Genomic DNA, 23,801 nt, shown 5'->3' on the forward strand with positions numbered 1-23,801 from the left:
CTCCCCGCTGCTGGCGACTCACACGCCGATGGTTTGTCCTTGCATGTCCGCCGGCCCGGTGCAGCAGGAAGCGAGCCAGTTCTCTGAATGTCCTTAACGTGGGTGGCAAGGCGGCCAAAGACCATTTCCAAGTAAGGAGCCCCACCCCGCTCTAGCGCTTGGCCTTCCGGCCCACGCTGGCCGGGCCTTGCTCCACACCGCTGCAGTCTCAGCACAGCCTGCCAGCGTTTAGCCTTCCTGATCCCAGGTGAGTGGGCACCGTGGTGCCGCTCTCACCGTCGGCGTGGACCGAACTAGTGAACTGTGGCAGGGCTCCCTTTGGGCACATTCTTGGCGCATGAATGGTCTTTGGAATGCCGATTGACAATTAAAAGCCAAATGATAAAGTAAGAATAAGGCTTGACCAGGTGTTGATGTGTGTTATTTATGGTTTTAGCCTCCAGCAGTGCCGGAGTGTGTAACTAATATAACATCTGGCTAAGCTGCTCAGTGTTTTAAAATTGCCTGAAACTTTACGAAGATGAATAGTCACTATGTCACCTGTCCACGCCTCACGCGAAGCGGCCATCTTTGCATTAGAGACTGTTGGCACACCCCTGTGCATCAGACGTGGCTTCTTTGTCTTCCATGTGGGGCCGGGCCCCTGGCCCCTCTGTGACCTGGGGTGGGCAGCTGTCCCTTGGACCAGGCGTCCTGGGCACTGCACCCAGCCCCCAGTTGCCTCAGTCCCCTGGTGACTGTGATGTCCTTAGGCGGTGGAGGGCCAGCTGGTGTGCTGAGCCCCGCTCCCCCAGCACCCGGGGTGGCTGTGTACAGGCCTCTGGTCAGGGGTGCTGACCCCCCACTCCCCCCAGCACCCGGGGTGGCTGTCCACAGGCCTCTGGTCAGGGGTGCTGACCCCCGCTCCCCCCAGCACCCGGGATGGCTGTGCACAGGCCTTTGGTCTGGGATGCTGACTCCCGCTCCCTCTGGTCAGGGGCTGTGTGGGGCCTGGAGGATACGTTCCTGGTGAGGACGTGAAGGAAAGACCCTTTGTTTTCACAAGGTTGGGAGTTGATACAGTCCTCTCACCTGATTCCTGCTTCTTGCACATACACATCTGAGCGGCAGGACTCCTGTGACGTGAGTCAGCGCCAGGACCACGGAGGTTGGGGTCTGTGAGGTGCTGGGGAGAGTGACCTCTCCTCTTGCTCTCATGCAGGAACGAAGGCGTTGTCTGGCAGGCTCGAGGGCTCTGAGTGCCAGGCCCCCGGGAGAGGCAGAGTTAAGCCCCGAGGCTGATGCCCAGACCCTCAGCGCTTGGCCAGGGCCCTCCCCCTTCAGGGCCGCCTCCTTTCCTGAGTTACGTTCTGCAGCCCGTGCCCACGAGCTGCCCAGTCTACGGCCAGGCTGCTGTCCGCCGACTCTGCCCGGCTCTGAAGCCTGCTTTCAGCTGTGCTGTGTTAAGGCTGTTCACTGAGACAGGAGCCTTAAACATGCCCTTGGAGAACAGGAATGGCGGCTGGTGGCTGCGGGCAGGCCCTTCGCAGCCCTTGCCCCTCCTGGGCCCCGGGTACGTGGAGATTCGTTTCCCTTTTCAAAGCTTTTCTTTGGAGGCTTAAGTAACACAGGGTGGTTCTGAAGCGTTTTCAGATCAGCCCCGAGATTGCTCAAGGGGATCATGAGGGCCAGCTGGTTCGCTGAGGGCGACTCCAGGTGATGCCCGCTGAGCGCGGTTTGCGTGCTCGCTGAGGCGGGTCTGGGGGGTGGGCGTCCTGGTGCCATCAGATTCCAGGTGTGGTTCATCTTCTGTTGACCAGGTGGGACGCTCCCAGCCGCCTTTCCCTCATGAGCCGCCTGGGTCAGCTGGTGGGCCTCCCTGGGGCTCTCCTAGGGCTCCCTCTGGGGGCGTCCTTCACCCCAGCAGGGGAGGGGGCAGCAGCAGCCCCCTGGGGTCTTGTCACAGCGATGTGGGGCTTTAAACTTGGGGAGTTTCTCTTACAGAGGAACAGGCCACCCTGCACAGGGCCTGCTTGTGAGTGCCTCTGCGTCCCCGGAGGCTGGGGCTCCTGACCCCACTGTGCGCTGCAGCCGCTCAGGGGTCAGGGCGTTCCTTCTGAGTGCTCCCCAGAGGTGCTGGAAAGGAGAGGAAGAGCAGGGCCGTGTCCCCACGTGGGCACTGTGGCCCTTTCAGGTGCCTGTCGAGGTGGGGGGCGATGTGTCTGTCACCTCACAGCCTGGAGGGGCCACGGGGCCATCACAGCCCCTGCCTCCACTGCGTTCATGCTTTCTCCCAGCCGCGGAGCTGATTCAGGATGTGTGAAACCCACCCAGGTTCCCTTAGTGACCGCGGTCTCTGGAAAAACAAAGGGTGTTCAGAAAGAGCGAGCATGGGGCTGAGGACAGAACGCTCCCAGCTGGTGGAGACAGACCTCCTCTGCAGGGCCCTGGGGTGACCCTGGCCTGGCGTGGAGCCCGCTGGCCCCTTTCCTAAGGGTGTGGTGGCTTCTGCAAGGCCGCGTGGAGGCAGTGTTTGGGTGAGCGGGCCCGGGCTGCTGAGAGCGGCTGTTCAGTGGGGGGTGCCCTGTTCTGATCTTTGAGGGAAGCCCCGTGTAGTTCTCAGAGGGCAGCGGGGGGGCCGCCCGCCCGCCCTCCTTTCCTGGTGAGGGGACCCTTGAGGGCCAGCACCCAATTCTACATCATTTCTGACAAGTCAGACTCGCCCCAGGCTGTGGAGGAGCTGAGAACGTCCGCGGGAATGTGAAGGCAGGCGGGTGTCAGGGCGAAGGTCGGGGGACCTGCCTTCCAGCCTCCTGCCCCTCCCAGGGGGCTGCAGGGATTCGGCTGGTTACTTTCTGAAGCTTAAAAGTATTCCTGTCTGTCGGGTCAGAAGACTGCTAGGAATAGTGCATCCCCAGGCGGCGTCCCCACAGGGAGTGGCAGCCTCCCCACAGGGTGTGGCAGCCTCCCCACAGGGAGTGGCAGCCTGCCTGAGGACTGGGTTTACAGCGCGTCAGACTTCAGTTCCTGGGAAGGCCTTCTGTGTGGGGCCAGCCTCTGGTGGGTTTCTATTTGCGCTTGTGTTCGAGCGATATAGTGATCCTGGGGTTTCTGGAAACTAAAGCGGCACTCAGTGCCAGCCCAGGTGAGGTTCAAGTCAGCGCAGTCACTGGACAGGCAGACACACCCTCCGTGGGATCCCCGACCCAGAGATGTGCGTGCTGTTCCCCTTAACTCGCCAGCACGTCGGGGGACGCGGGTGGTTCCCACGGTGGTGTGGGGCCACCCCTCGGGGTCGTGGGCCTCTGAGGGCCGTCTGGCTGTCCCTGGGGTGTGGGCGGCTGAGGGCTGGGGACAGGCGGGCTCCCCGGGACGTCCGTCAGCTGGGCGGATGGATGTGGTCCCCGGGGCGCGTGTGGGTACGAGCGTGCAGGTCCGCACCTCTGCAGCGTGGGGCGGTCTGTATTCCGACCGGGGCGGCCGTTCCCGTTCTTTTTTCTCACTGTGGCTGTGACTTGCCTAGGAAATCATTTGGAACTGTTCATAGTTAATTACAAACACTTTTATTTCCTGTTGTAAAGTCCCTGTACTTGGCAGAAAGGCTCTTCTGTGAAACTCCAACCCTGAAAGCAGCTTTTCGTATTTAACACTAGCCACTCGGCCTTTTAGGGTCACAGGCTACTTTGAAAACATGATGAAAGCTGGAAGTGGATCGTCCTGTCCTAGAAAAACACACAACAGTGCTGGTGGCCCAGCCGTAACCCTGAGGGGCGGCCCGTGTCGGGGCAGGGGTCGGCCTGCACCCTGCGAGCAGAGGAGTGAGAGGGTGGCCGTCGGGTGAGGGAGTCCCAGCAGAGAGCCAGTGCTGCGGAGGGCCCGGGACGGCGGGCGCCTTCACCCGGTGTGCGTTCGTCCGCAGCCGCTGGGCCGGCTGCCTGGCGGAGGTGGGCAGAGGCGTGGTGAAGGTGACTCAGCCCTTCCAGAACTGGGCCTGCGTGTCCTCGGTGAATGTGGGGCCTCGTGCTTCCAAACCGGATGGTTGTGGCCAGGCTGAGCAGAGGACCGTGTTCCAAGCAGAAGCGCCGGCCGTGGTGGGGGAGGCAGGTGCGTCTGGGCAGGAGTTCCTGCCGGAGTGGACCCCCTGCCCCCAACAAGGCCAGGGCCGAGGCCCCAGCCACTGCAGCACACTGGACTGGCTGCCCTTGTAGATGAGTCCTCATGGGCCCAGAGGGGGTTTCCGCAGACGGGCCGAGCCGGCTTCGGCAGCAGGGGCAGCTCCCCACTCCGAGGGGTGTCCTGGACCCTGCGGTCAGCTGCACACAGTCCCAGGCGTACCCCGCACGCCCTCGGCGGTGATCGTGTAGGAGCAGGATGAGGGTGGCAGGTGGGGGGCAAAGACCACCCTGAGGGTGCGGCCAGGCGGGACAAGAGGCACCTCTTCAGGGCACTGCCGGTCGGCCAGCAGCCTCACGAGCAGCTGGTTGGCCCAGGTTATCCCCAGGGCTGGGGACGTCCTGAGATGGGGAACACCACGTGTCACCTGTGGCACCAGCACCTCCCGCCCCCCGAGCCCCCCATTCTCAGGGCATCGCTCACCCTGGCGGCCCAGCCACCGAGTCCTGCTCCTCTATGGCCTCCGTCACCTGGAGGGTGCAGAGCAGTCAGTGACGGGACCCCGCCGGCCCGGCTCCGCGGGGGCTGGGGGGAGGCCCACCTGGTTGACGCACAGCACGGGGCTCCGGAAGGTGCAGCTCAGCCGCCGCAGCTCAGCCCCCAGCGCCAGCAGACGCTGGGCCCTGAGGGCCAGGGCTGCCCCGTCGAACTCACAGCGGAAGGGGGCTGCCACGGAGTCGATGACCACCAGGCGGGCCATGCCCCGGGCCAGCAGCACCGGCACCTTCTCGCTCACGCACTGCAGCAGGGTGTCCTGAGGGCCGGGAGGCCCGTTAGCGCCAGCTCAGAGGCCCCCTGTCCGCCCTGCCCTGCCCCTCTCCCCGCCAGGGCCTGCACCCAGCGGCATCACCAAGGCTGACCTGTCGCCACACCCAGCCAGGGAGGCGTGGCAAACAGGGCCTGACCATCCTGCGTCCGGCGTGCAGACCCCCGGGCTGGGCCCAGCGACGCACCAGGACGCGCAGCGGGGCCCTTGGCACTGTGCCATCCTCGGGGGCCAACCCCACTAGGACTGCCGGGAGCTGCGTGCCCGTGTCCCCGCCCCGAGTGAGGTCCGCTCTGTGCTTCACCCGCAGGGCGCCGCCGGCAGAGCCCCTCGCTGTGGACAACGACAGCAGCAGCAGTGGCCTGGAAGACGCCAGCCTGAGCGTGAGTCCCGTCACCCAGGGGGCGCGGGGTCGGGACTCCCCCGAGCGGCCGGGCACGGAGGCCCTGTCCCCCGGGAGGCGGAAGGGCCCTGGGCCCGAGGCCGCTTGTGCAGGGGTGTCGGCCCGGGCGTGTACAGGGCAGCGGCTCTGCCTGAGCCACTGCCAGGCGCAGCCCCGTGGGTGGGGGCCTTGACCCCAGCCCTGACCCTCCGCCCCCTCTGCAGTGAGGCGGCCATGGAGGAGTCCAGCCTGAGCTGCTGTGTGCACCCCGAGGGCCCGGTGACACCGTGAAGGTCACGAGGCTGGAGGGCCTGGGGCAGTGCCTGCAGTGCTGACCAACACCCCATCCCAGCGCCCTGCCCCCGCTACGCCTCACACTGCGGGGCCCAGGACAGCCCGCATGCCCGCGACCTGCCCGGCCTGGGCCGCTGCTCTGCCCCTGCCCCGGGCTATGTGTGATCATGGACTTTACTGTAAATTTCTAAAAATTAAACTTTATACATCTTACCCTTTACTTGACATTCTTTCTAGTAGGGGAGGGCCCGGGGGGGCATGCTGCTCTGCTCTCCACCGCCCGGCTCCCTTCTGAGCCCTCCACCTCGTTACTCAGCCGCAGATGACGGCCCCATCTGGCTGCCCGCCCCCTCTCCAGGCACGGCTTCCAGACATGGTGGCACCCTGGCAGCCCAGCCCGGCGGCCAGCAGTCTGAGGGGCTTGTCCGGCTGGGGCCCCAGGGCTGCGAGGGGGCCTTCCCCTCCTTCAGAGGTGTAGAACTCCACTCGACTCCAGCCGGGGCAGCGGGCCCCATTCTGCGGGCAGTGGGCATCTCTGCAGCCGGGTGAATGGGAGCCGGAGGCACTTGCCCGGTGGGGACACGGGGGTTTGCTCAGGGCAGGAGGTGGTGTGTCTCCTCGGGGCCAAGGTTGGCAGCAGCACAGAGGATGGCCAGTTAATCCCAAGTCCAGGCACTGCGTAACGCTGGCCTGAGTGGGACCCATGGCCCCAGGCTGTGACCCCCCGCAGGCGGGCACGGGGCCTGACCGTGGTTCCGGGCTTTGTGTACACGACCCGCTGGCTCCCCCTCAGACACTCACCACGTCGGCCGCATGCTCGATGAAGATCTGGTGGCCAAACTTGATCTTGGAGATCACGTCCGCCGGGACGTCTGCCCGCAGGCGCTGCTGTTGGGCGATGAGCTGCTGCAGACGGCGGCTGGGGAAGGCGTCCTCTGTGCACACATACACCGCCCCTGGGAGGCGGCGGCGCGGTCAGCACACGGCCCCCTTCCTGCGCCGCCCTGTGGGCCTTCCCTCTGACCCAGGGCGGGGCTGGCCGGTGCCTGCCTGCCACCTGGCCAACAGGATGTCACCCTGGGGGTCTGCCCCCTGGCCGTCTCAGGTGGGAGTGGGTGGCGTTCTCAGGGGCCTGCACTTTCAGAAACACCCCTTCCTGCAGACACGGGGGGCCCCTCCCAGGCCCCGTGGATCAGAAGTTCCCAGATCCCACTGTCAGGCTGCTCCCACAGTTCCAGGCTACGTGGAGGGAACTGTCTTTGCTGTGCCTGGAAAAGCCAGTCTTCAAAACGCTGGCGATACATCGCCGGGGCCTGAACCCTCTCCGGAAGATCCAGGCTGAGTCCCGCAGCTGGAAAGAGCGAGGGGCCACGGGTGCTCCACAGAGGCCCCAGGATAGTCCAGTGGGAAACAGCAGTCTTTTTAAGAAAGGGCAGTGGGACAGATGGACAGACGCCCACATACAAAAGGACGAGATCAGACTCGTGCCTCACACCACATAAAAAAACGGAATCACACTGGGTCAGCTACAAGAGCCCAAAGCACAGCACTGTTAAGAGAAACTGCAGGCGTGAATCTCAGACCTCAGGTCAGGCAGTGGGTCCTTGCCCACGACACGAAAAGCGTAGGCGAGAAAGACCAGGGAAACTGGACACCATCAAAGTGAAGGACAGCTTCAGAAGTCCATCGAGAAAGTGAGGAGCAGCTTCCAGAGAGCACTGTGAGCTGTGTATCTGAGAAGAGCCTAGTGTCCACGTGACACAAAGATCACTTATGAGTTCAGTCGCAGAAAGACAGATCATCCAAGGGTTCAGATGGGCAGAAGACGGGAAGAGACATTGCTCCAGACACGCGGGTGAGCGGCAGCTCGTGGCGAGACGCTCAGCACCACTGCTTACTAGGGGCACGCGGCTGGGGCCACAGTGACGATGCTCCCATGCTGGGTCAGAGGGACAAGGGCCAGCTCGGATGCGGGGGGCTGGGGACCGCCTCCAGCCTTCCTGGGAAGGGAGACGGCGCAGCAGCTGCTAAGAGTCTTTGGAACCACGGAGCTACCATGAGACCCAGCACCACTCCTAGGCATCCACCCGGAGCCACGTGCTAACAGAAGGCGTGAACAAGCCACGTGACCGTCGGATGGAAGGGTGGTAACTAAGTCAGGGGCTTCCCTGGTGGTGCAGTGGCTCAGAGCCACGCCGGGGACACGGGTTCAAGCCCTGGTCCTGGAAGACCCCACGTGCCCTGTGCTGTGGAGCCTCTGAGCTGCTGCTGCTGTGCCTGAGAACCACAGCTAAGGAAGCCCTGGGCCACAAGGGCTGAGCCCAGGTGCTGTGTGCCCAAAGCTGCGTGCTCACAGCCCACACTCCGTGGCAAGATGCTGCTGCGGCCAGAGGCCCTCGCGCCGCAGTGAAGACAGGTCCCTGCTCGCTGCAGCTCGACAAAGTCCGCCTGTCTGTGAGCGTGCAGCCCGCTGTGACCTGGTCCTGCTCCCACAGAATTTCAGACGGCGGGGGGTGAGGAGCCAGGAGAACTGCCCTGAGTGGTCAGGGCTGCCCATGCGCCCTGCACCCCGGGTCGTCCCGGAGCCGTCTGTGCGCTCCCCACACGGCCGAGCCCCTGGTGCCCACATGGTGCCTGTGCACGTCCAGAGGTGGGTACCACATCTTTCAAAATTAGGGCTTTTGGATCTGATTCGGGGAAGCCGCTTTCTCAGCAAGACGTCCAACAGACCCATGTTTAACGTGGTCACGGCGGCCATGGGCCAGTCCCCTGTAGGGGACGCCCATTTACAGGCACTGCAGGCCCGCTCATCCTCGTGGGCAGGTCCCGGGCTCTGAGCTCAGCTGGCAGGGGGGCCCTCTGGGCGTGAAGAGATGGGAAACGTGGGAAACGGCCCCCTGGGGCCAGCAGGTCGGGACCCCCACCCCTGGCACTCACCAGCCCCCAGGCCTCCGTGGCACTGCGGGAGCTGCACAGCCAGGCAGAGCTGCAAGGCCAGCTGGGTCTTCCCAGCCGAGCTGCGTCCGGCTAGCTCGGTGATGCCGTCCAGGGGCAGCCCGCCGCGGAGCAGCACGTCCAGCACGGGGCAGCCCAGGCTCAGGCGCTGGCACTGCTCGGGGAACGGCCCCTCCTGCCGGAGCAGGCGCAGCGCTGGGGGCAGAGGGGGCGGAGACAGGTGAGCCCAGGGCCCCAGCCCCTCAGGCACCCCGTCCAGGCCCCCACGCCGGGGCCCCAGCACCTGTGCACATGCTGTGTCCCCGCAGGAGCACGGCAGCCGCCCTCAGGAGGAGCCGCACGTCAGGGCTGGAGAGGTGGGTCCGTCTCTGCAGATCTGGCCCAGAAAGATGCAGGACCTCTTTCACTGATCTGAGTTTGGCTGAAATCACAGAACCGGTCACAGGACGCAGTCAGACGCGGTGCCCGTGGCAACAGTGACGCGGGGACAGTGGGTGACCCTCAGCTCTGGGGGCCTGGTGAGCAGCAGTCGGCCCACCTGCTCCCTGAAGCTGTATGGACCCCTGGACTACAGGTCAGGGAGGAAGGGGCCTGTCCCCAGGGCAGGGAGCAGTGGCCTCCAGACACATCTGAGACAGGCCTGCGTGTGCACTGCCAGGGAGGGGCCGCAGGAAGGGACCCAAACGACGTCCACTGCGCCCAGCGAGTGAAGAGGGAGACTGAGCAGCACCATGCGGGGCTTTACGGGGTGAGGCCCGAGAGCTGGCGTTTGGGAGGAAAGGGAGTAATTCTGAGTTTAGATCAGTGTAATATTTTTAAACTAGCAGGAAAAAACCCCGCTAACAATCCATCCAGTCGATCCAGAGAAAGGCAAAGAAGAGCCCACACACACGAAAGACAAACAGCACAGCATACGGGGGCGCGAAAGCCGGCTTTCCTGAACGGCCTCAAAGACACACCCTGCTCTGCTCTGCTCACTGTGGATCAAAGGGAAAGACGTGGCCTCAGGAGTGAGGAGCAGCCCAGCCCTGTGCACCGCCCACCAGTGCCGAGTGCCTGACCTCCCAGCATCCTCACAGCCATGGGGGGCGGAGATGGAGGGCGCAACCATGGGGGGCGGAGACGGAGGGCGTGCCGGGACGGGATGGGGGATGGGGGGGTGTGGGGACCACCAGGCAGTGGAGGAGTCGGTACAGCCTGGGGACGGATGTGCCCAGACGCCAGCAGACTGGGTGGGCCGGCCTGACAGACATCCTGCGAGGTGTGGGAATGACTGGAAGGCACAGGAAACGCGCCCATGAGAAAGGAGGCAAGCACTAACTTTGGGGAAAACCAAAGATGGTCAAGAAAGGAAACGGCCGTGAGCCCAGGTTCTGTGACAGCTGTGATGTCCCGGTGACAAGTCTGATGACTGATGTGGCCCAGGCTGCGTTCCCACCGAGGGGGGTGGGTGGACCAAGTCAGGGGAGAGGGGGCACAAGGAAGCCAGCTCTCACCCCCGAAGCGGAGGCCTGTGAGGAGCCGGAAGTCAGACCCAGCAGAAGCACAGCGTTCGAAACCGACGCAGCTGCAAACGCAGTGCTGAAAGGCTCACGAGGGGTAGCCAGCCCCGTCTCACTGCAGACGCCGTGTGCGCCGCTGCAGCGAAAGTAAACTAAGATAGCACCCGCACAGGCCAGCCTCGGGCGCCGTCCGGGGCCGGGAGGCAGAGGGCTCCCAAGGCTTGGACAGGCCACCCCGTAAACCGCTGACCATAAAGTGTGCGCAAGTGCACGGCACATTCTCACAATCACATAAACATAATCACGCCACATAAACAGTGGCAAACACACCTTTCTTAACTGCAGCGATGATTCTGGGATTCAGGTCGAGCCGATCCAAATCCATTTCTTCAGCAGGGACAACCAGAGACAGGCAACTGCCCTGGGAAACGAGTTCCGACGTGCCGGCCTCCCCCTAGAGCGGCTCGGGAGGCCAGTGCGGCGGATCCACTGAGCCTGGGGGCAGCGGCCAACTGTGGGGCCCGGGGCTCGGGAGGCCCCCCATCCCAGGGACAGCGCTGAGATCAGCCCCAGGTTCTTCTCGACAGGAACTCAGAAGCCTGGGCTCAGCCCACCCTGGCGTGCATTTCAGGAACCCCCGAGCACCACCCCCCTGAAGGTCACCCTGCTTCATCCACTTTGGGAAGGTGAGAAGCGGGCTTGTGTCCCAGCCCTGGCCCCCCTGACCCACCTCTCTGGGGCGCGGGTGCTGGGCCCACGCCGCACTCCCTGGCGTACGCTCCCCTCGAGCGCGTCTCCGTGGGGATCTGGAGAGAGCAGGAAGGCGAGTGGTGGATCCTGCGGGCGCCCGGGAGGTCAGAACCGCCGTGACCACTGAGCCGCTCCAGAAAGGACAGCGGACACCTTGCCCACCTGGCCTGCAGCTCACCCTGGCCCCCGGCCCAGGGCTGCATGGTGGGCGGGGTGGCAGCAGGGCGGCCATGCCAGGCTGTGGCCACTCGGCTGAGGCCGTGCCCAGCGGCCAACAGCAGCAGCAGGAAGGGCCCCCCGGGGCTCCCGACGCCGAGGGGTGCAGCACAGCGTGGATTTGGCCTTCCGCACGGACACTGCTGGCCCTCACGGTATGGGGTTCCCCCGTAGGTTCGAGAGACGGGCCACCCGCCCCCTCATCCAGTCTGGTCAGGGGCGAGGGCCTGGCTACCCAGCACCCATCAGCTGTCTTGGGGTGGCCCCGAGCCCTTAGAGGCAGTTCTGGGAGCAAGAGGTCCAGATTCTGAATGACCGTGGGAGGGAAGCCTGTGCAGGGACTCGGCCGGGAAGTGCCTGGATGTAAAACCCAATCCCGAGAGCAGCTGGACACACAGAGCCAGCAGTGACCACCCACGGGGCCTCGAGCCCAAGTAGAGTGCCCACTGACAGAGCGCCTGCTGCTACCTGACACGGGCCCAGGAGCCCCACCGAGGGCCCTGGGAGGGGCCCAGGCGGAGCCGCCAGGGACACGCGTGTGCCCCGCAGCACCCAGCGTGGGCACGGGCGGGCCTGGGCAGCCCCCGGAGCATCGCGTGCACGGGTCTCAGGGAACAATCAGCAGCAGGTGCTGCTGCTGAGCGAGCGTGAAGGCATGTGAACCCCTGGGCCAAACACGAGACTCCTCCCCAGGTGGAGCCACTCTTGAGTGCCTCTGGGGCTCTCAGGTGGCCTGAGGACTTCTGTGCCGCCTAACAGGCTGGGATTGGCCCACCTCCACTCTGGGGACAACAGTCAGGTTCCTGGCGTCTTTAACTGATTCACGCTAAGAACTCAATGGGAGGAGGAGGGAAGATCTTTCTGAACTGATGCACTAAGCGCCTCTCCCACTCCACCCAGTACCAGGCGGGGTTGGGTCGGGTGGGAGGAGCCCTGGGGGAGGCAGCTGGCCAAATTCTCACAAACTGAAACTGTTATTCTTTCTCTGAATTCAGGCAAAGGATCAATACACACAGCTCCAGGCTGTTGCTCTAAAATCATCAAAGGTTGAGGGCTGACATTTACCAAACAGTCCAAGTGTGTGACAGGTATGAACGTCACACCAGAAGTATTACAACCCCTGTATTGCTGGCAAGAAAACGGAAGCACAGAGTGGTTAAGCAACAAGCTTCAGGTCACACAGCCAGCAAGTGGGTGGCCTGGGGTGCAGGTCCAGGCCTGGGCTCTAAGCCCCTGACCCTGCGTTTGCACTGCCCATCTGTTAACAACTCCAAAGGGAACTGTTTGGACCGCAGAACTCGGTAATCCAGAGGCTAACCCGCCTGAGGGTGTCCAGCTCCCTCTCAAGACGTTTCTTTTCTTTTCCTGCTCCCCTCCCAGAAAGGGCGCCAATGAGCAGGCCTTCATCCCAGGGCTGCTGGAGGGAGCTTTCACCGGACCCCATGGGCGGCCACACAGGTCCTCCCCTGCCTAGGCCAGCACTGTTGTTTCTCTAGAGCCGGCCAGCCTGGACTTCCGGTCCCGCTCCCTTCGCAGGACCCTCTTGCTCATCTGGGAACCTCTCCTCTTTTCAGCCCCTGCGGCTTTGAGCACTCACTCATTCCCCAGTCCCCCGGGCCTGCATGTCCAGCAGGCCCCCGCCCGGGCCGTCCTGACAGACCAGGGGACGCTGCAGCCGCGCCCTGCCACCCACGCACACCTGCGCTTCCCACCTGGCACGCTCTGAGCCCGACCCGACCCCACCCTCCGCGCCCCACCCCGCGCCCCCGGCGCGGACGCACAGCCCGAGCAGGCCCTGCAGCTGCGCGGGCTCACCGCCCCGGGACCGAGGCCCTCTGTCCCATCCCTGCTCGGCATCCGCCCGGCCCCCTCCCACCGCCCGGGACCCGCGGGGGCCCTGGCTCCGCGGTCCCTCCTGCCCGTCCGCGGCTGCGCACCGCCGATCGGGGCACTGGGTAGGCGCCAGCCGGCCCCCGCCGCGAATCCCAGCAGCAGGACCGCGCGGGCGCCCAGCCGGTCCCTGCCCGCGCCCCAGCGGTCTCTGTGTCCAAGGCCACCCCGGCCTCCGGCAGCTCCGGGACCGCAGCGGCCACGCCGCGTCCTCACCTCGCCCGCGCTCCGCGAGCTCCTTCGCACCGCCTCTCCTCCTTGCTGCCTCTCCTCCAATGAGCGCAGGGCGCCCCGAGCCGGATGCGCCAATCAGAAGAGAAGAGGAGCCCACGTCGCCGACTGACTGGCCAATCCGAAGTCTCAGTCGCCCCGAGGGGGCGGGGCGTGCTTGGGCGGGTTCTCGCTGACCATTGGTGGCCGGCCGCAGGGGCGGAGGAGGTGCCCTTGTCCCGATTGGAGCACGCGGCGGCGGGGCGGATCCCGAGCACCGATTGGTCCGTGCTCTGAGCCTGGCTTGGCGACTGGACGCGGGCGCTGTCAGCCACGCTGGCGGGGCGGGGCGGGGCTCCCGAGGGGCTCGGGCCGGGCTGCGGGCCGCGGGCGGCGGGCAGCGGGCGAGCGCTCCGGCGGCGTCATGTCCTCCGAGGTGGCCGCGCGCCGCGACGCCAAGAAGCTGGTGCGCTCTCCCAGCGGCCTGCGCATGGTGCCTGAGCACCGCGCCTACGGCAGCCCCTTCGGCCTGGAGGAGCCGCCGTGGGTCCCGGACAAGGAGGTAGGTCGCGGCCGCCCGCCAGCCCCGGGACCCCGGCCGCTCCCCAGGCCCTCCTGGAGTCCGCGCCGACTCCCCGGGCCCGCGCAGTGCGCCCCGCCCTCGGCTCCCCGCGCCCCCGGCCCCGGCGGACCGCCCCGACGGACTCCCGGCTCAACCCCCGTCCGGGAGCTCCGCCTGGCCCTTTTCGCGGGTGCGCGGCCCCCCCACCCCGACATCCCTCCGTGATTCCGCCCGGGCCCTGACCCCTGCGCCGTCGTCTGTGGACCGGCCGCCTCCCGCGGTCGAGCTGCTGGGCTGGAACTTTTCTGACAGTTGCCACCCTCTCCCCGCGCGGGGATCGGGGGCGGGGGGGGGGAAGCGTTTCTCTGCGATCGGCGCTCGGGCAGGGCCCTCGCCGTGGCCTGCGGTGCTGGGGGGTGCTGGGTGCGAGCGGGCGTCGCCAGGCGGGGTGTCTGCAGGGCGTCCTGCCTGGGGAGTCGCACCTGCTCCCGCAGAGGCGGGGCGGCACCCCTGTGCCCTTGTGTGCTGCGCTCAGGAGTTTGGACCGGATCCCTTAAGCTGTGCGAAGGCTGGCGGAGAAGCCTGGTGCGTTCTGTCAATCTCGAGCGTCTAAGAGACGGGAAAAGACCACGCTTTGGAAACAAGCTTTAAGTTACAGCCCCTCGTGTTCTAGCTGACCGCTTTTCCTCCCTGCCCCGGGAATCGCGGTGGCAGGTTTTCCGCAGGGAAGGGTGGGGAGGTACGGGAGGAATGCGATCGGGTGTTTTCCAGGCACGGGAGAGCTCAGAAGCTAGGGAGGGCCGGTTGGCCCGCTGGGAGGGCGGGGGGAGGGTTCATTCCCTCCGCCCCCTGGTCACCGAGCCCAGCCCGCGGCGCTCCAAGAGGGCAGGGCGTTGGGCGAGGGCCGCGGGGGTCCCTGGGCCGCGGGGGTCCCTGGGCCGGGTCGTCCCCTCTTGGGCCTCTCGTCGCCCCAGTTGCGCTCTTCCCTTTCTGCGTTTGTCCTCTGGGTGCTTGTAGGCTCTGAACTCGCGGAATGTGCTTTTCCTCACACGGTCCCCTTGGTTAGTGCCGCTGAAAGGTGGTTAAAGAAAGAAAAGGGTACCATCACAGCTCTCATTCTCTAAGCCAGCGCGTGTTCGGGAGCTCGTTTAACTGAATCGGCGAGGGAGCCTGGCGGTGTCATTACGGCTCAGAGGGAAGTCACAGCAGCACCGACTGGCCTGGGAGGCGGCAGGTGAAGGGGCCGAGGTCCAGCCGGATTGATCGTCTCCACCGTGGGGGGCGGAGCCAGGACGGGCCAGTCCCGGGGCCCACAGCATCTCCACCCCCTCAGCCCAGGCCAGCGAGTCAGCCTCTGGTGCTGTCCCCGAGGGCCATTTTAGACATTTCTTCCCTGACTGATCCCCATGAAATGCTCACAGCAAGGACGGTGTGTGAGTGGGAGCCGCCTGGCCGCCCTGCACTTTGGCTCTTGAGTTCACTCTGGGGCCCCACTGTCCGTCCTCGGGGCCCTTTGTTCTTTCCTGAAATGACCCCGTCGCTGCCTCGGGTGTCCTCTCAGAGCAGTGGGGCGTGGGGGCCTAGCCTGGGGTCTGCGGGCTCCTGGGAAAAGTGGAGGAGTCAGGCAGAGGTGCTGTCCCCCTTGGCGCGCCCTCCCCAGTGGAAGTTTCTCGTGCTCTCCAGAAACACACCCGTTTGCCGTCTCAACAGCCAAAGAAGGCGGAGGGAGCTCTGAGGAGGGGAGGAGGCCTCCCACGGGCAGTGACCCGAGTTTGAGGAAGTGTGTGTTGACATGTACTGGGCAGGGGCCCCGTCTGCAGTGGCCGAGGGGAGTGTTCTGGAGGAGAGCTGGCTGGGGTGGGGCAGCGCGGGCTGGGAGAGTCTGATGGAGGCTGGCTTCGATCTGATCTGAGGCAGCTCGGGGGAGGTGGGGGTTCCCCTGCTGCCCTCCCGGCTCAGCGGCGCTCAGCCCACCCTGTGCTTCCGGGGCCACGATCCCGGTGTGTTTGTGGTTTGGAACACAAACAGGGGAGGGTGTAGGGAGAGCGTGGGGGGGACATGCTGTCCCGCTTCACCCGCCTCCACTCGGCCTCACGGGGACGAGAGTCCAGTCGTGTGTGGAGTGACAGGCCCATCGTTCCTTGGGGTCTGTCGACTGTTGACTTGGTGCTCGGCCCACGGGGCCTCCCCTTATAGATGCTGGAGAACCTGGGGGTGTGCGTTATCTGTGACTCTTGGCTTCTCAGAGGGGTTCCTGCCCCCAGAAATAATGGACTCGCTCTTCTATGTGCCTCCAAGAGCTTGTGAGGTTGGGGGGGCAGTGCTGGGACATGGGGGGAGCGGGAGGAGGCCTGGGCCTAGCTCGGGCCTCCTGTGACTGTATCCGCGTGTCCCCCAGCAAGGAGAGTGGGTGTGCAGCCGTCGGAGACTGCTCTGACCCATGCACACATGCCCTTTCCTGCCGTCCTGGGTGCTGGGTGTAACAGCGGCGACGGTGGCTCTGTACTATTGTTTCGATGTCAGTTCCGCCTCTCATTCGTGTCCAACTCTTTGTGACCCCATGGACTGCAGCACGCCAGGCCTCCCTGTCCATCACCAGCTCCCAGAGATTGCTCAAACTCATGTCCATTGAATTGGTGATGCCATCCAACCATCTCATCCTCTGTCGTCCCCTTCTCCTGCCTTCAATCTTTCCCAGCATCAGGGTCTTTTCAAATGAGTCAGCTCTTCGCATCAGGCGGCCACAGTATTGGAGTTTCAGCTTCAGCATCAGTCCTTCCAATGAATATTCAGTACTGATCTCCTTTAGGATGGACTGGTTGGATCTCCTTGCAGTCCAAGCGACTCTCAGGAGTCTTCTCCAACACCACAGTTCAAAAGCATCAATTCTTTGGCGCTCAGCTCTCTTTATAGTCCAACTCTCACATCCATACATGACTACTGGAAAAACCGTAGCTTTGACCAAATGAACCTTTGTTGGCAAAGTAATGTCTCTGCTTTTTAATATGCTGTCTAGGTTGGTCATAACTTTCCTTCCAAGGAGTAAGCATTATGGCTGCAGTCACCATCTGCAGTGATTTTGGAGCCCCCCAAGAAATAAAGTCTGTCACTGTTTCCACTGTTTCCCCATCTATTTCCCATGAAGTGATGGGACCGGATGCCGTGATCTTCGTTTTCTGAATGTTGAGCTTTAAGCCAACCTTTTCACTCTCCTCTCTCACTTTCATCAAGAGGCTCTTTAGTTTCTCTTCACTTTCTGCCATAAGGGTGGTGTCATCTGCATATCTGAGGTTATTGATATTTCTCCTGGCAATCTGGATTCCAGCTTATGCTTCATCCAGCCTGGCATTTCGCATGATGTACTCTGCCTGTAAGTTAAATGAGCAGGGTGACAATATACAGCCTTGATGTACTCTTTTCCCAATTTGGAACCAGTCCATTGTTCTGTGCCGGTTCTAACTGTTGCTTCTTGACCTGCATACAGATTTCTCAGGAGGCAGGTCAGGTGGTCTGGCCTTCCCATCTCTTTCAGAATTTTCCACAGTTTGTTGTGATCCACACAATCAAAGGCTTTGGCATAGTCAGTAAAGCAAAAATATGTTTTTCTGGATCTCTTGCTTTTTCCATGATCCAGTGGATGTTGGCAATTTGATCCCTGGTTCCTCTGCCTTTTCTAAATCCATCTTGAACATCTGGAAGTTCACAGTCATGTACTGTTGAAGCCTGCCTTGGAGGATTCTGAGTGTTGCTTTGCTAGCATGTGAGACGAGTGCAGTTGTGCGGTGGTTCGAGCAGATAGTAGTAGTCTTGACGTCTGCAGAGGCGAACGGGGGACACAGGTGTGTCAAACAAGAAGCGAAGGTGGGCTTGGGTGGGGAGAGACTGTGTTTCAGAGAGCCATTGTGGGGTGGTTCCGACCAAGGGATCTGCAAGCCGTCCAGGGGCAGACGGCAGGGGGCTTCTCCATGGGGGCGCAGCCCAGGCTTTGGGGAGCAGGGTGGGAGGGGCAGGCGGGGGCGGCTGGTGTGATCTGACCGTGGGTCGGGCGCATCGCCCCTGGACTGTCTCAGGCCAAGAGGTGGGTCAGAGTTCAAGGGCCTGAAGGAAGGAGAGATGAATGAGCGTTGCCTCAAGTGAGGTTCGTGCGCATGTGGGTCAGGGAGGGGACAAGCAGGCCCGGGGGTCCCGCCTGCGGCCCGTCCGGCTTGTGGAGGGTGGCCGGGCTGTCTGTGCGTCTCCTCCAGGGCACGTGAGGAGGGGGCTCTTTGCAGGACGCTTTCCGAGAACACTGCCCGAGGGGGTCCCCGTCTCTGGCCTCCGGGATCCCGGGTGGGTCCCTCGTGGTGGGGGCGAGGCCCTGCAGGCCCGCCCGCTCACTCAGGAGCTGCCCTCGGCCTCCGGGGCCCTGCAGGAGAGGCGGCCGTCCTGGGAGGGGCCCGGGCCTCTCCTCAGCCCTGCCCCGTCAGCCGAGCTGTCAGGCCCACCTCGTCCCTGCGGCTGCTGTGGGTCTGCGCCTCAGATTTCCCTGTGAGCTTGTTTTTTTAATATTTCATTGCTTGCCTCAGTTAATTGAGTTAAATCTTTGACATGGGTTTACTTTATATTTGTCGGAGTTTTTTTACTCTTTAAAAATGGTTGCTTTTCAACAAAGATGCTTTAATACATGTAACTTTGAAACTTACCTATATGATTTACTTCTTGAGGAGCCTGAGAAGCTCTCCTGTGGGAGCCTGGCATCTGGGAGGACAGTGTGGGCGGCGGTCCTGTCGCTCCAGCCTCAGAGGGCCGCCGTCCTAAGGCTCCATCCTTCCCTGTCGCTTCTCTCGAAGCTTTCCTTTAACCTCTCCAGTCTCTGTCTTTATTGCGCTTTGAAGGGGCCCCCTGAGCACCCCCAGGGCTCCCGGGGCAGCCGGTCGGCACAGACTGCCGTCTCCGAGCAGTCCACCAGGGCCTCTGCGCTGGGCTGCCGAGGGGTGGCCCACAGTCCCCGAAGGCCTCCTCTGTTCCGGCCTGGCTTCCTGTGGGCCTTTCTGGTTTCTTCCTTTATCTTCCTTGTCGCCTCACTTACCCCCCGCGTTGTCGGAAGTCTCCTGCATCAGCAGGGTGGGCGCCAGTCAGCTGCTGGCTTCCTGGAGCAGCGAGGGGACTGGTCGGGGCTGCCCGGCTCTGACCCCTGGCCCTCCACCCCGTCCTCTCGTGGGGATCTGTGGAGACCCCTGCCCCTTACCACCGGCTCCCTCCCCCGTCTGTGGGGTAAGAGTCCTGGGGGGCAGCACAGGGGCCCTGAAGGTGGCTGGCGGCTCGATGTTGACCTGGGGGGGTGCGCAGCCCAGGGAGGATCCGGCAGTGGCCGCTTGCCCGTGCATCTGTGTGTGTCTGTGTGTGCACAAGTGTGTGTCTCAGCTCACCGAGCTTCTCCCCTGTGAGACTGCAGCCCCCGCCCGCCCCCGGGGGCGCTGTGGGGACAGACCTGGTGCGTGGCCTCAGGGGCAGGTGACTCCAGGGCCTTTGGCCTCGCGGGGGGACAGGGGGCAGGCTGCTGGTCCCTGGTTTTCGGACGTCTCCTCGGATGGCGGTCCCCCACCCCGGGGCCTCTCCTCTGGGTCCAGTCAGCTGCTCAGGCCGCAGAGCTGGGCCCCAGCCTGGGCTGGCGTCTCCTTTCGGTGTAGCTGGTCTCAGACCAGGTATGAATTCTTGACTCATGTCTTCATCCGCTACTCTTATTCATTTAATTTTATTTTCATGTCAAATCATTCTCTTCATAATTTTAAAAGCTTCTTTTCTCTTATATAATCCATAGGAAAATTACCTTATTTAAAAATCTGTTTTCTGAATAACCTCATTGGTTTATTTAGATTAATACAAAATGTCTAGCTCACTAATATTTTTCAGGGAGTGTATTTTACCTTCTGCTGTGGTCTTAGTTTAGAACTTGCTCTCTCAGTTGCTCAGACATGAGCCTCCTGGCAAGGGGGGAGCAGGGTCAGCCTCCACGACTGCACCCTCATCCCGCGGACTCTGCGGCGGGCGGATGTGTGAGGTCATGGGAGAGTGTGGCACACAGAGGCCCTGCCCCAGGTGGAGGCCTGAGTGCCAAACACAGAAGGTTTCAGAAGTGACGGGGAGAGGCAGTGGCGGGGAGAGGCAGTGGCGGGGCTGGTGGGGGCAGCAGCCCTGGGATTCGCCAGCGCGTGCCCGAGGTGGGCACTCTGCGGGTGATTCTGGAGGGCCAGGCCCTGTGTCCCGGGAAAGCCGCTGAAGAACAAAGAGAAAACAAGAAAACATCACGGGATCACGTAAAGCTTAGCCGGGCGCTCAGCGCAGGGTCCTGGCAGCCTGTGGCAGGGGGCATCTGCAGACTGGCCTTGCCCACCACCCACCCCTGGAGAAGGCCGACTGGGAATGGTGGGCCGGCGGCCCTGAGTTGGGTCTGGGGGGAGGGGTGCGGGTGTCACGGTCAAGCCCTGTCTTGGGAGCAGGAGCAGAGCCCGCCTGGGTTCTGGCTGCCCCGAGTGAAGCCGGCAGAGGACGGCGGGGTTGGTCCTGCTGGCCAGGACCCCCGGGGGGCGGGTTAGGCGAGGGTCACACGGTCAGGGCGCCTGGCCCCCTGCCCGGTGGCGGCATTTCCCGTCCCCCATCTTTGGAGTGAGCGGCTTTCCCACTGCAGAGGCTGGGCCTTGCCACGTGGGGGCAGCCCGTCCCCACTGCCAGGTGACACGTCTGGGCGCTCCTGTGGTTGTGGCTGGGTGACGACGTGGCCGTCTCCAGGCCGGTCCCGGGAGCACTGTCCCCAGGCTCCCCTCCCGAGCCCTGGGCGGCTGGCCCTGGCACCACCTCCGCCGGCTGGCCGCCGCGCCGCTGCGGTGTCTCCTGGCCGGCCCTGGGTGCGGGCGGCCGGCCGGGCCGCGCGGCCTGACCCCTGTCCCCTTGTCTCCTAGTGCCCGAGATGCATGCAGTGTGACACCAAGTTTGACTTTCTCACCAGGAAGGTGAGCTGGGCGGGGCAGGAGGGCGGCCCCGGTGCGGTGTGGGGGCGGGGCCCCTGGAGGCGTTGCGGCCGCTGGTGCCCGCGGTCTGTCTGCGGGGTGCTCACGCCCGTGCCCGCGTCCCCAGCACCACTGCCGCCGGTGCGGGAAGTGCTTCTGCGACAAGTGCTGCGGCCAGAAGGTGGCGCTGCGGCGCATGTGCTTCGTGGACCCGGTGCGGCAGTGCGCCGGGTGCGCGCCGGTGTCGCGGCGCGAGGCCGACTTCTACGACCGGCAGCTCAAGCTGCTGCTGAGCGGTGAGCGCCGGGCGGGCGGGGTCGGTGGGTGGGACTCCGCCGGGTGTGGTCCCAGCCGCCCCGGGGCTCCGGGCGGGCGGAGCCCCCAGGACCTGGCAGCCCTCTCCCCGACCCCCCGCCCGCAGGCCCTCCTGGCAGCAGCGGGCCGGGCTGCCCTGGGGGTTCCCTGGGGGGGTGTCTGCGCCCTGCGATCCGGGCCTGGGGGAGCCCCAGGCGGCGCTTCTGGCCTCCGGCGTTGCACCCCGACCCCGTCACACCCTTCCCGCCGCCGCCTCGCTCCTTTCTGTTCTCTGCGCGTGTCCCTGGCCTGGAGAGGGCGGCGCGGGGAGCTGCCGCGTGCTCACGTCTGGTCCCCTCCGCAGGCGCCACCTTCCTCGTGACTTTCGGTAACTCCGAGAAGCCGGACACGATGGTCTGCCGTCTTTCCAGCAACCAGAGGTGAGGGCGGGCGCTTCCGCCTGGCACTGGGCGCCCGGAGCCTCGGAGGGCCGTGGCACTGACGCCTCTGTCTGTTGCAGGTTCCTGCTTCTGGACGGGGACGGGGACGATCACCGCGAGGTGGAGGTGGCGCGCATCGCCGCCGTGCAGATGCTCACGGAGGGCCTCCCTCCCGGAGGTAGGCGCCGGGGGCTCCGGGGCTCCACTCGCGGGCGTGTGAGGCCGAGAGGAGGTTCCCTGGACGTGCGCTCCCCGCTCTTCCGTCCCGTCCCTCGTGGCTGGCATCACCTGGTTCCCCAGGGCCTGCAGTGGGGCTCCCATCGCCGCCGCCCGCCAGGGTCTGCGGAGACGGGCCTCCTCGGGGAGCTCGGCCCGGCCCGGCCCTCTGCCCTGAACCCCACTCCTGGGCCTCGGGTCCGAGCGCGGAGGCTGACCCGAGCCCTCTCTCTGATTTCTGACCGGCCTTGCTGTCCTCTTCTGCCTGCCTGCCGGACGTAGACAGTCTCTCTCACACCAGCCTCCCCGCCAGCCGGCCCGCCGCCGAAGGTCAGCGTGTCTGCGGGGCGGGGAGGGGGGCTCCCCGTGACACACTCGGGCCTGAGGCGGCCAAACCGTGAAGCCGTCTGTCCCTGGGCTCGGCCGTCCTCTCCTGAGGGGGAGCCCTGCTCCGCGGCCAGTGTCCGCCGGGCCCGGCCTGGGGAGGAACGGGAGCGGGTGGCGGCTTGCGAGCTCCGTGCGGCCGCTTGGGGGGCGGGCTTCCCCGGGGGCGGGGCCGGGGCTGCTGGCGCCGCGCCCCCTTGTGGCCGCTCCGGGGGCGCAGGGAGCCCTGCTCTGCCCGGTTTCCTGGAACCGGTCAGTCCGTGCCCAGAACCGTGTTCCGGAGCGGAGGTGCGCGGGGCGGGGGAGGGCAGGGAGGGTCCCCGCGCCTGCGCTGTCCACAGCAGGGTCGCCCATTTTCTGTCAAGGGTCGGGCTGAACGTCGATTCAGCCCTGCCGGCTACAGGCTCTCAAAATTCAACAGTCCCAGGAATCGGGAAAGCCCCCTTCCAGGAACAGGTGGTGGGCAGAAGGCAGGGGGCTGCCCCAGAGCGGGGGTGGGGGTGAGGGTGGCGCCCCTTCAGAGAGCCCAGGCCGGGGTAAGCCGGCTGACACAGCTGGGACCGCGGCTTGTGAAAGCCTTGGAGGCATGGCACTTCGGGCTGGGTTCTGAGCTGCGGGGACTGGCGTCAGGCGGTCCCCCAAAGACAGCCTTCCAGGAGCTCATGTCCTGCGGTGGCCTGGCTCCTCCGCTTTGACCCTGGCGCCCAGCGGTGGGGTGGGTGTGAGGCCAGCACGACAGGCAGGTGTAGCCTGGCGCAGGGTCTCAGCCATGGGGTGCGAGTGTTTGACCCGGGCTCCTGCCCACCCTGTGAGCTCAGGGTCGGCCACCAGGCAGCCGCTGCCCTGACACAGGCCCCCTGAGAGGCCAGCACCAGGGCCAGGGAGGGGCGCCCGGGCCGCTGCTTTGGGGCTGCTGACACCCTGGTGTTCAAGGCCGCTCGGGGCATCCTTACCTTGTTCCCACTCCAGGAGGCAACGCGAGGGCCACAGGCATGACCCTGCAGTACACGACCCCGGGGGCGGAGGGGCTGACGCAGCTCACGCTGACAGCCGGCGAGGACGCCGAGGGCAGCAGGAGGCAGGCGACGGCGTGGCTGGCGGCCATGCACAAGGTACCTCCTGTTCCACGCTCCTCCCCCGCCCAGCCGAGGGGCCTCCTTCCGCCTCAGCCAGGCACACGCCTTTCTGGTCACCTTGCAGGCGGCTAAGCTCCTCCACGAGGCTCGGGACCAGTAACCCCACGCGGGCTGGACGGTCCGCTTGGGGCAGCAGCACCTGCTCACAGGCGCACAGGCACGACTGACCCTGCAAGCGCTGGAGACGCCGCCGAGCCCTCGGAGCCTGCCTAGTGCAGTATGCACGCACCGGCCAACGCTCCAGCCATTCGCGCTTTAGAACCTGTCACTTGGTGATCCCTAACTGCGAGGGAGAGGCTGAGCTACACTACTGCTAATGCTCTCTGCCTTGTTTTTACGAGTGCCCATGTTTACTAGAAGGTTCTGGTACCCTGGTTCTGGTCCACTGGTTCTTCCACAGATGTGATCCGGGCAGCGGTCACCTGGCCTGATTTGACCTGGTGCGCTTCTCACACTGCCCGCTCAGCGTGTCACTAACCCAGGGCCACGAGCAAACCTTTGATGCTTCACCGGGGAGGGAGCAGGCTTTACCTTTTCTACTTTTCACTACTGTTTCACTTTAAAATAACTGTACAACAATTTGTATATAAAGCTTACAATTAAAACTTATTTTGAAAGTAAGGGTCAGGCCTTGCCTCTCTGTGTCCAGACAACCCGAGCTTCCCG

General features: G+C 64.4%; 3 protein-coding genes across 40 annotated transcripts in view; 2 read left to right on the forward strand and 1 right to left on the reverse strand.

Moving 5' to 3' along the window:
• KLC1 (kinesin light chain 1) overlaps positions 1–5,807 on the forward strand; it is a 70,310-nt gene extending 64,503 nt beyond the window's left edge. For all 31 annotated transcript variants that reach the window (XR_011250410.1, XR_011250409.1, XR_011250417.1 and 28 more), the window contains 2 exons: positions 5,229–5,301; positions 5,525–5,807. Coding sequence is in view for 14 of the 31 variants with exons in the window: in XM_069559908.1 (XP_069416009.1) it covers positions 5,229–5,301; positions 5,525–5,527 (76 nt within the window). In the remaining 17 variants the exon portion in view is untranslated. The remainder of the gene's footprint in view (positions 1–5,228; positions 5,302–5,524) is intronic.
• Positions 3,520–14,897, reverse strand: XRCC3 (X-ray repair cross complementing 3). Of its 6 annotated transcripts, XM_069559924.1 has the most exons (10): positions 14,782–14,897; positions 13,124–14,288; positions 10,782–10,857; positions 10,382–10,472; positions 8,833–8,970; positions 8,532–8,744; positions 6,396–6,550; positions 4,694–4,906; positions 4,576–4,622; positions 3,520–4,493 (listed from the first exon to the last, which is right to left on the reverse strand). In XM_069559924.1, the coding sequence occupies exons 4-10, from the start codon at positions 10,434–10,436 to the stop codon at positions 4,289–4,291; spliced, it is 1,026 nt and encodes a 341-aa protein (XP_069416025.1). In that variant the 5' UTR covers positions 10,437–10,472; positions 10,782–10,857; positions 13,124–14,288; positions 14,782–14,897; the 3' UTR covers positions 3,520–4,288. The 6 variants fall into 6 exon arrangements, with proteins under 6 accessions (XP_069416025.1, XP_069416022.1, XP_069416021.1 ...); XM_069559921.1 differs by having other exon boundaries at positions 13,124–14,892; XM_069559920.1 differs by lacking the exon at positions 14,782–14,897 and having other exon boundaries at positions 10,782–10,888; positions 13,124–13,792.
• ZFYVE21 (zinc finger FYVE-type containing 21) lies at positions 13,412–23,756 on the forward strand. 3 transcript variants are annotated; one of them, XM_069559926.1, is made up of 8 exons: positions 13,412–13,679; positions 20,618–20,668; positions 20,793–20,961; positions 21,324–21,399; positions 21,480–21,577; positions 21,898–21,945; positions 22,969–23,111; positions 23,200–23,756. In XM_069559926.1, the coding sequence occupies exons 1-8, from the start codon at positions 13,542–13,544 to the stop codon at positions 23,233–23,235; spliced, it is 759 nt and encodes a 252-aa protein (XP_069416027.1). In that variant the 5' UTR covers positions 13,412–13,541; the 3' UTR covers positions 23,236–23,756. The 3 variants fall into 3 exon arrangements, with proteins under 3 accessions (XP_069416027.1, XP_069416028.1, XP_069416029.1); XM_069559928.1 differs by lacking the exon at positions 13,412–13,679 and adding an exon at positions 17,520–19,363; XM_069559927.1 differs by lacking the exon at positions 21,898–21,945 and having other exon boundaries at positions 13,433–13,679.
• Positions 23,757–23,801: the final 45 nt, after the last annotated feature.

Source organism: Ovis canadensis, chromosome 18 (assembly GCF_042477335.2).
Source record: "Ovis canadensis isolate MfBH-ARS-UI-01 breed Bighorn chromosome 18, ARS-UI_OviCan_v2, whole genome shotgun sequence".
NCBI lineage: Eukaryota > Metazoa > Chordata > Mammalia > Artiodactyla > Bovidae > Ovis > Ovis canadensis.

Bases quoted from the DNA above. Each gene is read 5' to 3' on its own strand.
- XRCC3 (XM_069559919.1), bottom strand. From the start codon at position 11,033: ATGGCCGCCCTGCTGCCACCCCGCCCACCATGCAGCCCTGGGCCGGGG. The intron at 4,623-4,693 runs GTGGGCCTCCCC...TGCACCCTCCAG, and splicing joins CCGTGCTGTGCGTCAACCAG to GTGACGGAGGCCATAGAGGA. The intron at 4,494-4,575 runs GTGAGCGATGCC...TCCCCATCTCAG, and splicing joins TCGGTGGCTGGGCCGCCAGG to GACGTCCCCAGCCCTGGGGA.
- ZFYVE21 (XM_069559926.1), top strand. From the start codon at position 13,542: ATGTCCTCCGAGGTGGCCGCGCGCCGCGACGCCAAGAAGCTGGTGCGC. The intron at 13,680-20,617 runs GTAGGTCGCGGC...CTTGTCTCCTAG, and splicing joins CGTGGGTCCCGGACAAGGAG to TGCCCGAGATGCATGCAGTG. The intron at 21,946-22,968 runs GTCAGCGTGTCT...TTCCCACTCCAG, and splicing joins CAGCCGGCCCGCCGCCGAAG to GAGGCAACGCGAGGGCCACA.